The sequence below is a fragment of the Pongo pygmaeus genome, chromosome 16 (genome assembly GCF_028885625.2).
Source record: "Pongo pygmaeus isolate AG05252 chromosome 16, NHGRI_mPonPyg2-v2.0_pri, whole genome shotgun sequence".
Lineage (NCBI taxonomy): Eukaryota > Metazoa > Chordata > Mammalia > Primates > Hominidae > Pongo > Pongo pygmaeus.
This window is the reverse complement of record NC_072389.2, coordinates 41817622-41833421: the sequence shown is the minus strand read 5'-3', so window position 1 is coordinate 41833421 and position 15800 is coordinate 41817622. Positions and strand designations below refer to the sequence as shown.

Here is a 15800-nt window from a genome sequence, read left to right as displayed (position 1 = left end):
CCTGGGTAATTTTTTTTTTTTTTTTTAGAAATGGAATCACACTATGTTGCTCAGGCTGGTCTCAAACTCCTAGGCTCAAGTGATTCTCTGACCTCGGCCTCCCAAAGTGCTGGGATTACAGGCATGAGCCACTGTGTCCAGCTTTTTCTATAATTTTTATATATATTTTGGCAAACAAAGTTTTTAAATGGATGTGTGCTTGTATTTTGAAAAGAAGGAGAGTCATTTTAAATGTACTTTAATCTGTGTTAAAAATCTTTCAATTCAGCTGGGCAAGGTGGCTTGCACCTATAACCCCAGCCACTCTGGAGGCCGAGGTGGAAGGATCACTTGAGGCCAGTTGGGTAAGGTAGCAAGGCTCCCGCTCTTAAAAAAAAATTGTAAAAAAAATTTTTTAAATTAAAATCCCTCAACTCAATTTAGCATACATTTATTAAGCACTTAATAGGTACAGTAAAGAATACCAGGCAGCCTTTGCCCTGGAAGAATTCCTAATCTTAGAGAGTTCTGTAAATCTTCTGCGAATTCACATTTGTCATCAGGCCAACACTTAGAAACTTCTTTGTTTCACTTCCAGTCGACTGTTGTTGAACTTTTGCGACTGGCAAGCCAAACAAGTAACTTGTTAAGAATATATGTAATCTGCAGGAAAGACATCTTAGTAAAGAGTTGTGGATTAGGGTGTGGGTACAGAGGCTGTTTCAAGAGTCTTTTTCTCATGTGTGTATGCATATGCATGTATCTGTATCTAAATAGATATACATATGAATATACATTTTTTCGATGCTTACTATGTGGTACGCACTGTGTTAAGTGATTTTAGTATGTTATTTTATCCTCATAATTATAATCCTTATTTTATAGATGAGAAAACCGAGGCCTGGAAGGAACCTGCACAGGGCATATAGTTAATGAGTGGCAAATAAGACAATAACAACAAGATCTCTGTCAAGTCTATGTTTATGAACTCCATATAGCTTCTCAAAAAGTATTAAAATTATAGAATAATAATTGATAACAGCTAATATTTCTTAAATATAATGTATGAAGCCTTTGTGCTAAATACTTTGAGATACCATCTTATAATAGCCACACAAGTAGATACTATTATTAGTCCCCCACCTTTTTTTTTTTTTTGAGATAGACTCTTGGTCTTGCCTAGGCTGGAGTGCAGTGGCACAATCTCAGCTCACTGCAACCTCTGTCTCCTGGGTTCAAGCAATTCTTCGGCCTCAGCCTCCCAAGTAGCTGGAATTACAGGTGCCTGTCACCACGCCCAACTATTTTTTGTGTTTTTAGTACAGACGGAGTTTTACCATGTAGGCCACGCTGGTTTCAAACTCCTAACTTCAAGTGATCTGCCCATCTCAGCCTCCCAAAGTGCTGAAATTACAGGTGTGAGCCACCGCACCCAGCCTTTTAGTCACATTTTTACAATTAAGGAAAGTAAGGTTCAGGGAGGCTGGGGAATTTGCTGAAGGTCCCATGGCTGGTAAATAATGAAATCAGGAGTGGAACATGGAAGTGCTGTGTATTTTCCAAACAGATGAGATTGTCCAAAGTCTGAAAAGGAGTGTTATCCTAGTCTAGTATTTCAACTGACTCAAAAGCATTTGCATTTGGTAATAATTATGTGAATCATTACCTTCATTGTCCTTTTCACTGATAACATCAATCTGGTCACGTCACTCCTTGGCTTACCAGAGAAGCTGATTCTGATCATGCACTGCACGAGTTCAACTTAAATAAAACTTCTATGTCATTTATAAAAAAAAAAAAATTCCTAGAGAATTATCTTGCATTTTACCAATACAGAATACAGGTGAATATGGTTTAAATCTTAGAATTCAAGAGATGTGGCCATTTATGTTCCAGCAAAACATGCCCTAAGTCATCATTATTGCCTTTTCCTCCAGTTGTCCCTTGCCCTCCAAGGCACACAGCTGTGCTTTTTAAATTTCTAAAGAGAAACAAAATAAAGGAACACATTTTTAAATCACAAAATTTCACAAATTTTCAGAGTCCATTGAAGACATTTGATGAATAACTCTCAATGGTCTCTCATTACTAGGGGCATCCCACATTTTAGAACTAAATTATTTACTTCTATTCCACATAAATGTGCTCTCATTTTTATTGTTGTAAATTATTTACATCTAAAATGTTGAATCATGAAACTGAGGTTTCTGATGGTACAGAAATGAAACCCACAGCATTTGAAGCTTCCTGCATCATTATCTTTCCTTGCTTCACAGTTTATGCTTTTGTCTAATAGCTGTGTCCTGGAGTCACACTTTGGAAAGTTGAGGTGGCTGATTTCTCACATTTTTTCCTTGGTGAGTATAAGCTGTGGTGGGAAAGGTGTAGATGGGCATGGCTGCATAGGAAAGAATACAGTAGACAACAAAAAAAAAGAGAAAGCACAATAATGATGTATATACTCTTTGCTAACTGTGCTTTCTGTGATGTCTTACTAGTAAATGACCAATTTACTTTATTCTACTTACACAAACATAATATTTTCATAATGCACTAAGAAGGTTTAGCACCTATCTTATTTACCGAATGTGTGCTTTCTTTCTCACAACATGATGTAATTTACTGAGAGTAAGCAATGTAAATATTACTAAACTATCAGAAAAACAAACAGCACATTTACTCACATGAAAAACAATAATTTTTATTCAGTGTGAAATAAAATAATTATTGCTGATCAGTCTAGGAAACATCTATGCAAGTGCATTTATACATTATATGAAACTGCTACTACTTCAATACAAAGACAACATCAGTTTCTCTGTAAACTTCCCAGCCTGTTTTATTTTGCATGACAAAAGCAATCACCAATTTGAAATTTTGGAAAGATATGCTTCTTAATTATGCTTTGCTTGATATAAACATATATAAAATGCAAAGTCTAGAAAATAAAACTTATAAAATCTGTAGTTTTGCTGGCAACAGACATAATGAAACTGCAAAAATTATAACCTAGTCAGTGAATGTAATTTATAGACATATGTCATTATCTTTATCAATTGAAATCATGTACTACATTAAATTCTACTGACAATAACACAACCAAAAAAGGAAAGTGAATGATGGCAAAAATGTAAGGAAAATACTCCAGACAGAATTTATAATGCTCTATAAGCAAAAACACTTAGACTTTGTCTATAATAATACCTATTATTGATGTATGGCAGTGACCATGGGCAAAACTTGTAAATAACCTCACAAGCCATTTTCTTCACCAGCAATACAGCAATCTAGTTTCCCGTAAGCATCTCAACTATTACTGAAAAATAGCCTCCCGGCATTTACAAAGCAGTTGACTTCATACTTTAGTCCATGCATACATAATTAGATAGTTATATTTAAAATCAATATGCAATCCTTCAAAAGACATTATGCTTTTAAAACCTTAACTTTAAATTGATTTTTAACTATTTTATGTGCTTTAAAATTAACATGTAATTCAACCCCAGATACTCTGAGATGGTGTTAGTTGTTATATGAATGTGCTAAACTTTATCAGTGTAACAACATGAGGTTGGCACTCCTACAATTTCTAACACTATCATTAATTTTATACTGAATATAGAAGTACAATTTCACTTTGGTTTAATAAAAAGGTGAGCTTGGGATAATGCTGTGTTTTTACTAATTTAAGCTAGACTGGAGAAACAGACTTGGAGAATAAATACATAAAGGGCTATATCTTCAATACTGAATATTCTTGTAAGAGGGCTCTGTTAAAAGGTTATTTATCAAAGATTAACTTTACTTATATAGGCATGATTTTCTTATTAAAAATGTTATGACTCTAAGCCTTTGTGAAAGAAGGTGGAATATAAACACATACATGTACATGATTTGACTAGCAGGAGTTTCCAACAAAAAGCCTCCTAACTAGTAATTACTGAGTCACAATTCATCACAGTGCCATCCATGCTAACAAAATCCATACCAGGAGGGACATGTTTATATTATTAAGAGGGGTGAAATTCATGGACTCGGACAGAAATTATTCTCATAAAAACTACTCATTATTTACCATTTAAATAGCACTTTTGAGGATTATCAAAAACCTTGCTGTTGCCACAATACTACTAAATTTATTGATTAATAATGTCCTACTTTATGTAGTTACTGTCTGCTCAATCTTGTTTTAAAAAGTGAACATTAACTCTTTAGTAATCTCAATGTCTTTAATGAAAAGTGACTGGACATCTGTTTTCACAACCTTAAATGTATTCCAGGAGGAAAAATTAACTTGATTTCTCTAAAAATGTTTATTAGGAATCCAAATGCCGGCTCAGATTGTAATCAGCATTTAAGCAATAAGAATCTGTTGCCTTTAAAATGTGATGTCTCTGGAAGCATTTTAATCACAACCTCCTTTAACTCCCAGGCTCTAAATTTATTCTAGTAAATTCAACAAAATTTGGCTCATTTTAAATGGAAATTTGTTATATTTTTAAAAAATGTTTACTGGGATGGGTAGATACATTCCAAGACATTACGTTACCTGCTTAATGACTCTGTACCTGTAAACTCATTGAAAACCAGACAGTTTGAAATAAGCATGTGAATGTGTAACTGCTGAATTGACATCTTCCTGTGGTCTATCTGATATTTCTTAAGCTGTAAAAAAGAATGGTCTGTAGTGACCCTCCAGTTGATTGAATGTAAAATAGAAGAGTATGAAATGTGTTTTGTGAAGCAGAACTTTATGTCAGGTTAAAGCTAGACACATCTCCACTGAGTCTAAGCTCGTCAATTGCGCACCTAAAATTTTATGGGAAAGGATACTGCTTGATGCAGTCCACCAGTGGTCCATAACAGCAGTCGTTCACAATGCACTGCAGACAAATAAGAAAAGGGGTTTGGGTGGGGTGACTACAAAAACTATTACAGTAAACAGTATCCTAAAAGCAGTAATTACCTTTCTTCCCCCACCACCCCCCAAAAAAGAAAGCTATCAAAAGATGGTTCAGATTTAATCACAGAAAACAAAAATTGCATGCTTTTTATTCACTATAAAAGCAAGCTATTAAAAAGTGAAATGCTCTTCTCGCAAATATTGCATTGCCATTTATGGTGCACCCTGACCTCAGTGATAGTTTATGATGACAGTAATTAAATGAGGTTTAAAATCCTTTACTCTGCTAGGCAGATAACAGCATTGCCACTGAAAATAGACAGCTGTGATTAATACCTGATAGACCTGATTTGCTAGAACTCCATCTGGAATCTGAGAAGGGTCCCGTAGCATACTATTTATAACAGACTTGGAGGCTGTAGACGAAAAGAGATGAACTGTTAGCAGATAGTCAACATACTTTGAATGCAACACGAGGAGTGACATATACCTACATATACGCAAACCATGAAAACAAAAATATGACTGGCACTAATCATTTTTTCCTTTTTCTATAACCTAACAGAAGCTTTTAATTAGACCATTTTGCTAAGTTTATATGCCACACTGCCAGATTTGATGATGACCTAATTTTTCCAAGGTAAATTAACAAGTACAGACCTAAAGCATATGTCTCTTTTGTAGATAAATAAGCTTCTAAAAAACCCATTTGGGGTAAAAAAAAAAAAAAAATCAGAAAATATTTACCTTTTGCAGGTAGTTATTTTATAACCAAGCATATGTATATGAAGAGTTTAATGAAGACAGATCAGATCTGAAGTCTTTGAATCTGACCTGTCTTCACTAAACTCTTCATATACATATGCTTCAATTATATCAATTAAAATGACTTTCAGCCATGAAAGAATCTTCTAATTCTAAACCTTTCCAAAATAATTCTCATCAACTGCCATAAAATTCTATCTCCATTCCACAAGTGAGGAAAGTAGGTAAAACTGATTGAATTGAGAGAATCTTAAATAAGGAAAATATACACAGAGAGAGACACACACACACACAAGTTTTCCACTCAAAATATGCCTCAACTTGCAAATTAAGTTGAACCCCAAGGGAACTGCTATAGAAGAAGTGGAGGCACTAAGGGAGGCATCTGATGAAGGTGCTATAGCAAGTGACATCCTTTGGAAAGCAAGGTAGGAGATCCTGATCTCGCTGCTCACTAGGCATGTGGCAGCCACAGTAGCCACAATTCCTTTTAATGCATGGGAGAAGGGCAGGTCTCTAGGCTGAAGCTAAGTCGGGTGTTGCCTAGGAATCGATTATTTCAAGGCCTCCGGTGGAATTATTCACCACAATTTAGCAAAATGGCTTATGGTCTGATCCACACAAGCACAAATTAGAATGCATACTGAATAATTATCTAATTATCATCATTCAAGTTCTGAGATAATTTCAGGTCTAATTTGTTTTCTTTTAAGATTATGTTCTTTATCAAGCTCTATACTATAAGAACACCGATACATAAGATAAATGTTAGTGGCCAGGCGTGGTGGCTCACCTCTGTAATCCCAGCACTTTGGGAGGCCAAGGCGGGTGGATCATGAGGTCAGGAGATTGAGACCATCCTGGCTAACAAGGTGAAACCCTGTCTCTACTAAAAATAAAAAAAATTAGCAGGGCGTGGTGGCGGGCGCCTGTAGTCCCCAGCTACTTGGGAGGCTGAGGCAGGAGAATGGCATGAACCCGGGAGGCGGAGGTTGCAGTGAGCAGAGATTGAGCCACTGCACTCCAGCCTGGGCAACAGAGTGAGACTCCATCTCAATAAAAAAAAAAAAAAAGAAAAAGAAAAAATGTTAGTAAATACTGTGGAAATAAGGAAATTACATCTTATTCACTTAAGAATAGTATTGGGTCTGCAAAGAAAAAATGAAGTACAATTATTTTAATTACTGCCCACTCTTAGTCATATAACTGCATGCTTATAGCAACACTTATGTACTTAGCCATTTGTGAACATGTGTTTGCACTGCAGGTGAAAAGGTCATATGGAATCTCCAAAAGAGCATCACCCAGCTATCCTATCCAGCCCTATCTCTACAACTGGCTCTGCAACCTTGGCAAGTTACATAGCTTCCCAAGTTTAATGCCCATTGCTATCTGTAGAAAGTGAAAATATTATTTAAGCTGACTACCTAAATAAAGTGTTCTTGTGTGGTCTCTAGAGAAAATAGCTAAAGCAGTATTTTGCTAAGTTTAAGTAATAGTAAGAATCAAATCAAACTTAGGTATTTACTTCATACAAACCATAGGTTGGACTCAATTATTTCTGAAAGCAATTACCATTGATAAGTGGTACAAATATCGGGAATAGGAAACAATGAATCATCCTCTTATAAAAGAAAAGATTATAGCAGCAATAGTATTTAAAAAATAATGTGCCTGGTAAATTCAGTATTCCCAACCTAATTCTAAGGCCTGGCCAGTCAGAGGAGACCAAAGCAGTTGTCCATACCTTTCATCACCTTCTCAAGGGAACTCTCTCTGGCCTGCCACTCGAGTCACCACATGGTAATGGCAGACACATTCTTTTATGTTGCCCATAATGCCAGCAGAGGCTCAAGGAAATAGTAGCACCTTCTCTGTATGGACCCAGTCATGGTACATTCCAACTCTGATACCCATGTGAGGAAGAGTTCACTAATATTTAAGTGGCTATGGCTAAAAATGCTATCCTATAAAAATTACAGATCTCATATCAAACTATTTGCAAACTCCTGGCTAAAATAATAAAACAAAGGCTGTTTTTTAAAAAAAGAAAAGAGACAATACTCTGTGACATAAGAAAAGTAGGTCATTTATTTTCAGCCAAAAAAGGGAAATATCAAAAGAAAAAATAAACTGATGACATAATTTTCCTCACAATATAAATTTTAGAGCAGTGGTATGCTTATCAGGATGAAGAATCATAGGCAATAAACTTTTTTTAAAAAGTCTGAATATGTTGAATAAACACTATTCAAATGAAAGGAAACTTGCCAGAGGAAGTCAGTTGTTTTAAATGGAATAAGAGTAAAAAGTATACATTGAGTCCACATTTATTTTAACCTCAACAAAATGTCTTTTCTCTTCTTGCAACCCACCATTTTTTAGAGCAAGAGAGAAAGTTCTTCTAGGAAGTGACTGCCTGTGCTGCGGACCCAGGATGTATCTGCCAAACACACACAGCTCTTTCCACTCAGGCTTCATGAAAGCATGTTGGTGTCTCAAATCAAGCCAGAGAGCGTAAACCCACTTTTACACACATATTCTGAAGCTTAGGAACTGCCATCTCAAAGAAATGAATAATAACATCAACCAGATAGGTAAATACAATTGGACAACCTTGTCATGGCCAGGGCTAAGAGGTCTCAAGAAAGCCTGTGTCTTTTATGGAATCTGTTCCTAGACCACCTCTGGCCAATTTGCATCTGGCTTTTTTAACCACGCATGGACAGGATTCCTATTCTCCTCAACCTTTGGTAGAGGCATTCATTCTGTTGATTTCACACTTTGCCTCTTTCACTGCAGGATTATAAGGAACAGGATTACAATTTTCTACAATGTATGTACAAAGCAGAAATGTATGAGTCACTAGAGCTAGCTTCACAAGAATAGGAGAGCCTTGGTACCTGTTAAAGCATGCTACAGCAGACAGGGAACAGGCAATGCCTGGACTAAGGCATAATGCCTAAGATTATGAACTTTTCGTTGTGAAGTATTTTTAACATAAAGAACTAATATAATAAACATCTGTGCACTCACCACCCTGACCTAACTTCTAAATCTGCAATAAATTTGCTTTAGATAGTCTCATATTAATTTGTATAAGCTTTTTTTTAAAAAAATTCCTCAGTCTTGCTAGAGGTTGGTTTTACTAATATTTTCATGAGACCAAATGTTGGCTCTGTCAATCCTCTTTACTGTACCATTTCTTCTAATTTCATTGAATTTATCCTTTTTCATCATTATTTCCTCGTTCCCACTTTGAGTTTGCCACATTACTCTTTTACTATTTTTATAAAATTCATTTTCAAGTTTTTATTTTAAAACATACTTTTCAAGGCTATAATTTTTCCTCTAAATTTTGCTTTAGCTACATGTCACAATTTTTTCGTCATTCATTTATAAACAGTTTATACTTTCCATTATTTCATCTTTGACCCATAAGTTATTTAAAAACATGGCTTTCTGCTGTTTCTAATTTGTGATGTTTATATTAATATGGTTTGTTTTACTTTCTTTGTGTTTTTATATGTGATCAATTTTTGTTCATGTTTTATAGGTCTTCAAAAAACTGAAGTTCCTACTTTTGAGCTGCAAGGTTCAGATATGTCTAGTAGGTTAAGATTTTAATTGTATTATCCAAATCTTCTGTATCCTTGTTATTTTTTTTTCAACTACATATGAAATAATCATCTACTACTACTGTGGAGTTGTCAGTTTCTCCTTATAATTCTGCCAATGCTTGCTTTCTGTATGTGGAGACTATACTGTTGGGTGCCTGCACTCTCAATTGTTATACATAGACTTCTTGGTAAGTACGTCTTTTGGCAAAGTCATGACTTTCTTTAACTCTAATAAAGGTTTTCTCTTAAATTTAATGCTACCTAGTGGTAATACTTCTGCAACACTTTTCTTTTGGATAGTATCTGCCTCACATATCTGGTGTTCCATTCCTTTTTATTGGTGTTATTAGTTTTTTATTTTCTAATGGTAATTTTTATTGTACTAATTTCCCCATTTCTTTACTTTGAACTTTATTGTGTCATTATGTCTTATGATTGATTCATAAATAGTATTTTGTTGGATTTTCTAAAATCAAATTTGAAAATCTATGCTTTTTTAAAAATGTGAATTTAACCCATTTACATTCATTACAACTGATACATTCAGGCTTATTTTTACTCTCTTATTTTCTATGTTCTGCTAATCATTCTCTTTCCTTCTCCTCTTTTTTCCCTACCTTCTAGTTAATTAAGTTTTCTTTATTCCCCTATTACCCTTTATTCCCTTGGGAGTAATACATTCTACATTGATTTCTCCTTCCCTCCCTCCCTCCCTCCTTTCCTCCCTCCCTCCCTTCCTTCCTTCCTTTTATTCTCTTGGAAATAATACATTCTACATTGATTTCTTCCTCCCTTCCTTTCCTCTCTTTCCTTCCTTCCTATATTCCTTCCTTCCTATCTTCCTTCCTTCCCTCCCTCCCTATCCCCCTCCCTCTCTCCCTCCATCCCTCTGTCACTCCGTCTTTCCTCCCTTTCCTCCCTTCCCTCCCTCCCTCCCTCCCTCCCTTCCTTCCTTCCTTGCCTCCCTCCCTCCCTCTCCCTCCCTGACTCCCTCTCTCTCTCCCTCCTTCCCTCTCTCTCTCCCTCCCTCCCTCTCTCCCTCCCTGCCTCTGTCCTTCTGTCTGTCCCTCTGTCCCTCCATCCCTCCCTTCTCTTTCTTTTTTGTATTTTTTTAGTAGAGACAGGGTTTCACCATGTTGCCAGGCTGGTCTTGAACTCCTGGGCTCAAGTGATTCACCTGCGTCGGCCTCCCAAAAGTGCTGAGATTACAAGCATGAGTTACCGTGCCTGGCCTCTGTGATGATTTCTTTAGTAGTTCTCTCAAAGAATGTTCAAACTGAAACAATATCTAATCTTTATCAGTAACATCTTTGTTGTTTTACATATAAATAAATTGAAACACATTCATTCCAATCAGGAAGCCTCCTTCTAATACATCACTCAGCTAATGAGCTTCTCAGTGACTGTTACTTCAAAGTCTATCTGCTCTTTTTTTACACAATTCTATCAGCCTCCATGTTATTGTGTCTGTTATTTTTGTTCAACAATCTTGTTTGTAATATAATTTCCCAATTAGTCTCTATGATGTTAAATTTTATTTGTCAACTTGACTGGGCGATGGGGTACCCAGATATTTGGTCAAACATTATTCTTTTTTTTTTTTGGCAGGGTCTTGCTCTGTTGCCCAGGATGGAGTGCAGTGGTGTGATCTCAACTTACTGCAGCCTCAACCTTCCAGGCTCAATATATCCTCCCACCTCAGTCTCCCTGGTAGCTGGGACTACAAGTACACGCCACCACACCCAGCTAATTTTTGTATTTTTTTGTAGAGACAGGGTTTCTCCATGAGGTCCTGAACTCTTGGGCTCAAGCAATACACCTGCCTCAGCTTCCCAAAGTGCTGAAATTACAGGTATGTGTGACCTTGCCCGGCCCAAACATCATTTTGGGTGCGTCTGTGAGGGTATTTCTGGACGACATTAAAATTTGAATGTAAACTGGGTAAAACAAATTGCCCTCCCTAATGTGGGTGGGCCTCATGCAATCCACTGAAGCACTGACTAGAACTAAAAGGCTGGGTAAGAGAGAATTCTTTCTGCCTTGGAGCTGAAACATTAGTTTGCTTCCTGTCTGTGAACTCTAACTGAAACCTTGGCTCTTCCTGGGTCTCAAGCCTGCTGGCCTTCAGACCGGAATTATAACCACTAGCTCTTCTCATTCTCAGGCCTTTAGCCTGGGACTGGGACTACACTACCAGTTCTCTTGGGTCTCCAGCTTGCCAACTGTAACTCTTGAGGCTTATCAGACTCTATAATTGTATAAATCAACTACACATACATACATACACACACACCCACCTATTGGTTCTGTTTCTCTGGAGAACTCTAAGAGTTCATTTCCATTTTTTTAAACACTCAACGTTTATTTAAATTTATCAACACGTTTGCCATATTTCCTTTTTCAGCATTGCTTCTTGAATCCCATTCTCTCCTTTTGGGTTCAATATCCTTGTTACTGAAGCATCTCATTTATTAGTTCTTTCATCTGAAATCCCTGAGCATTAAAAATGCTTGCCTTATGTAAAATATCTGTACTTAGTTCTCACTCTTCAATAATAATAAAACATAGTATACAATTATAGGCTAAGGGTCATTTTAATTCAACTCTGGAGATTCTACTGTCTCTTGGGATCTATCATAACTTATAAGAACTCTAATGTCAGTCTAAAACTAATCCCTATATATGTAATTTGTCTTTTATCTCTGATTACTTTTAATATTTTATTTGACATTCAATGGTTTCATCACTGTGTGCCTAGATGTGGCTATTTGTATTTAGTCTGCTTGGAATTAGTCGTTTCATGAAGCTAAGAATGTATGCCTTTAACCAATATGAAAAATTCTGAGTCATTACAGCTTTGTCCTCTATTCTCTCCTCCGAAACTTGTATTAGACATCTGTTAGAAGATCTTATTCTATCCTCTATGTCTCCTACTCTAACAAAGTGTTTGTATTTCCCCTCTCTTCATCCTTGTGTCATATTAAGGATGCTTTCCTTACAGTCACCCTAGAATTCACTAAATTTTCTTGTAATCTAATTCTAATTTTCTCCTAATCTTTTTGTCTAATACATCACTCAGCTAATGAGCTTCTCAATGACTATTATTTCATTTCCACATTTTATTTTTTAAAAATCTGCTTTCTTACAAAATTCTATACTTTTTTATTTATTCAGTTATTTTTATTTACTCAGTTTATATATATATGCAAATATATAAAATGTTTAGATTTATTTTATACTTTATATACTTTGTCTTATAGTTTACAGTGTCATTTCCTTATCTCTAGTTCATGGTATTCTATTTTTCTTTCTTTCTCTTTCTCTGTCACTTCACCATGGTAATTGGTCTCCTCCATTGGCTTGTAAATTTTTATTTGGAGCTTATTTTCAGCATGAATTGTTTGACCTGCACTGTAGAATTAACCATGACATGTAGTTTCATGTTTAGTTTTGCAAAGACCAGTTTTATTGTTAATTTCTTTGCTTGGCCTTTCTGCAGTAAACAGGAGCATAAATTTCGACCCAAACCCACAAATAGTGCTGACTTATTTCTAATTTCTATTTGTTCTCTCAATACTCCACAACCCAAGGCCACATCCACCAAGCAAGCTTCCTTGCCATTTTCTCCAAGAAAGTAGAGTTTTTCTAGTCCTTTTTATATGGTTTGAGCTATACATGGAAGCTCAATTCCAGCTCTTAGTTGCATATCGTCCCTCGGGGGAGTTCAAAACCCAAGCCCAGCCCCTCGTGTCTATATCTGAAGTTAGCAATTTCTGTAGATCATTCTGAATATAGGTTCTTTCTCCATTTCTGATACCCAAAGATTTTACTTCTCTTGTTTATACCTGGTCACATATCTTTTAAAGTTTTAAAAATTTTGTCTATCGTTTCTATCTTTTTCATGGAAATATGGCCCATCAACAAAAGCTCACTCTGCCATGTTGTTGAAATTTTTGAAGGCCCTTTAGTAATAAGTTCAGGGGAATACTTATTTACTTTTTTGTTTGTTAACTTTTTTTGGAGCCAGAGTTATAAAACTATATTTGAAAAGATCCTTCTAAGAAGTTGGACTCCCAAACAATAGAAAGAAGGGCAAGTGACAGGCATACGGAGAGGATGGGGAGTGGAATCACCTAAACTACTACTAAGGACCTCCCTACTGTTACGGCATCTGGGAAGCCAGGGGAAAGGGAGAATGGTCATTGGCGGCTATAAAATACATTGTTATCCTGATTCCTCCAACAGCTGCAATGATGTCTCAGGCCAAAGCACTGTGCTAATCATCAAGCTTGGGAAAGAAGACAACTTGTTTCTGTGGATGTGAGAATCAGTTCTATTAGATTCTCAAATATAACCCTCCGTTTTTTGCGTAGAGTGCTTTAAACAATTTCTCAACGTGCTCATTATTTGGCAATTTGGCCTTGGCTCAGTGGAGACAATTTGCTTTTCCTGTGGTCTCCACTGGGATGCATCACCTGGGTGCTGAAGGATTCACTTTGGTGGCGGCTCACTTGCATGTATGCCATGTGGGTGAGGGGCCCTGGCTTCCTGACACAAGACTTAGAGAAGTAAGACTTCTCTAAGGTCTGTTTGGGCTTCTCCTTGAAAAGGTTGGTGGGTTCCAAGAGCTAGCATCCCAAGATAATGATGCAGAAGTTTAAGGCCTCTTATGATCTAGACTTGAAAGTCATATAACAGGACCAATATTTTTATTTACATCTTCCTCAAAAGAAGAAAAATACGTCTTCCTTAAAAAAAGGTAAACTAGGAAAGACATGCAGAATAACACTTTCAAACAGAGAGGCAGTAAGGATAAGTGGTTATGAGCAGAGTCTAGAATCAGACAGACTTGGTTCGAGGCCTGGCTCTTCCAGCTACTAGTCATGTTATCTTAACAAGTTAATGTTGACACCTCTCGGTATCCTTGTTTGTAAAAGAGAATAACATCGGTGCTTACCTTGCAGGGCTGTTGTGAAGATGAAATAAAATAACACACTGTTATGCACTTGGGCTGTTTGAGACTTGGGATGTTATAGTTGATTTGACGAGATGTTTATAAAGTCAGGGCCCTGTTCTTTTCAAGTATATACTGCCATAGGCTTGAGAGACAGCCAAAAGTCAATCTATTCAACAGGCAAAATTTGCCAATGCCAGATTGATTCTCCCATCATACATACCCGCTCCCCCACCCCAGCCCATACACATATACACACTCTTTTGTGGCACTCAGTGCACAACCCACTACTAAAACTGGGCTCGAGAAAGAACTAGGTAGAAGTCCTTTCTACTTCTGTGTGTATTAGGTGAATGTGTTGTCACTCTTGGAAGGTTTGTTATTTAAGTCTTGTCTATAACCACATAGACAATTTAGACACATAGACAGATAGACAGATAGACAGAAGAATTTTCCCCCAGATAAGGGCATTTCAAGCATTAGCAACCAAGCAAGTAAAGACTTTCCCAAGAATAACTAATATCACATCCATTTTTATAGCTCTTTCTTTCCTTAGCATGAGGTCAGAGAAGTAGCCAGCTACTGCTAGAAGAAACTGAGGCAAACAAGCAGGTGAAACATCTGTGCTCTCAAGACCCCGAAAGTCCTTCCTACTGCAAAGAATGCCTTTTGATTAGGCTGCACTTGAACTAAAACCAAAACAAGACTGTATATAGTTGGGATCCCTAATCTAAGATTTCAAATAGGTTTAAGCAAGATAGGGGAACTAGTATGGACTGACTGTGTACTGGATGGCACAGTCCTGCTGGCAATACTCCCAAGGTACACCAGGAGCTTTGCCTCTTCATGTGGCTGCTCCAGGGGCTGAGCTCCAAGACAGCAAAGCCTAAATACCAATTAGTATTTCATCTTTTCTTCCAATGCTGGTTTAACGCCTTTGTATATCATGGTCACTAAGGTCCCAAGCTACATCTCCACAGGGGTTGACCTGCCAGTGTCTTTCCTGAACAATTTCCGTATTGCCAGTGGCCTGCAGAAGCCTACTTGCCCTTGCAGTTGGAACTACTCCTCAAGAATTCTAAGCACTAGCCCACTGGCTCTCCCACTGCATAAAAGTGAAATCTAAAGCAGTTTGTTCCCATTTGACAATCTGAATAAGAAATATCTTTTAACATTAGGGAACCCTATAGGGACAAATTAAATTATTCTCTCTAACTAGCACATAATCATGTAAGAAATAACTTAGACTAGAGCTATCAAATATAAAAGTATTATGTAAGGACAAGAGGAAGATGTCTCCAAAGCATGAGTGTTCAGACTGATCGGAACCTTGTCTCAGGCAACTTGCAGGCTTGTAGCCACTATATGCCACCAATGCTTATCCAACAAACACACATTCAACAAACATTAATGAAGCACCTGGTTAATGCTATGAATATACTTAATTCTTCTCCACACTGACACACACATCTTCCAAATCTGGAATTTTTTTTCCTGACTTTCCTTTGGCTAAAACTTTGAGGCCTGGTTCAATGTTTACCTCCTCCACTAAAGCCTTCTCTTATTTTTTTCCAATCCA

At 36.8% G+C, this 15800-nt stretch overlaps 1 protein-coding gene across 12 annotated transcripts in view; it reads right to left on the bottom strand.

Moving 5' to 3' along the window:
- The window catches only part of CDIN1 (CDAN1 interacting nuclease 1), a 274755-nt gene that overhangs the window by 154821 nt on the left and 104134 nt on the right, over positions 1 to 15800 (bottom strand). For all 12 annotated transcript variants that reach the window (XR_010123939.1, XR_010123940.1, XM_054451234.2 and 9 more), the window contains 2 exons: positions 5219 to 5298; positions 4813 to 4862 (listed from right to left, as the gene is read on the bottom strand). Coding sequence is in view for 10 of the 12 variants with exons in the window: in XM_054451234.2 (XP_054307209.1) it covers positions 4813 to 4862; positions 5219 to 5298 (130 nt within the window). In the remaining 2 variants the exon portion in view is untranslated. The remainder of the gene's footprint in view (positions 1 to 4812; positions 4863 to 5218; positions 5299 to 15800) is intronic.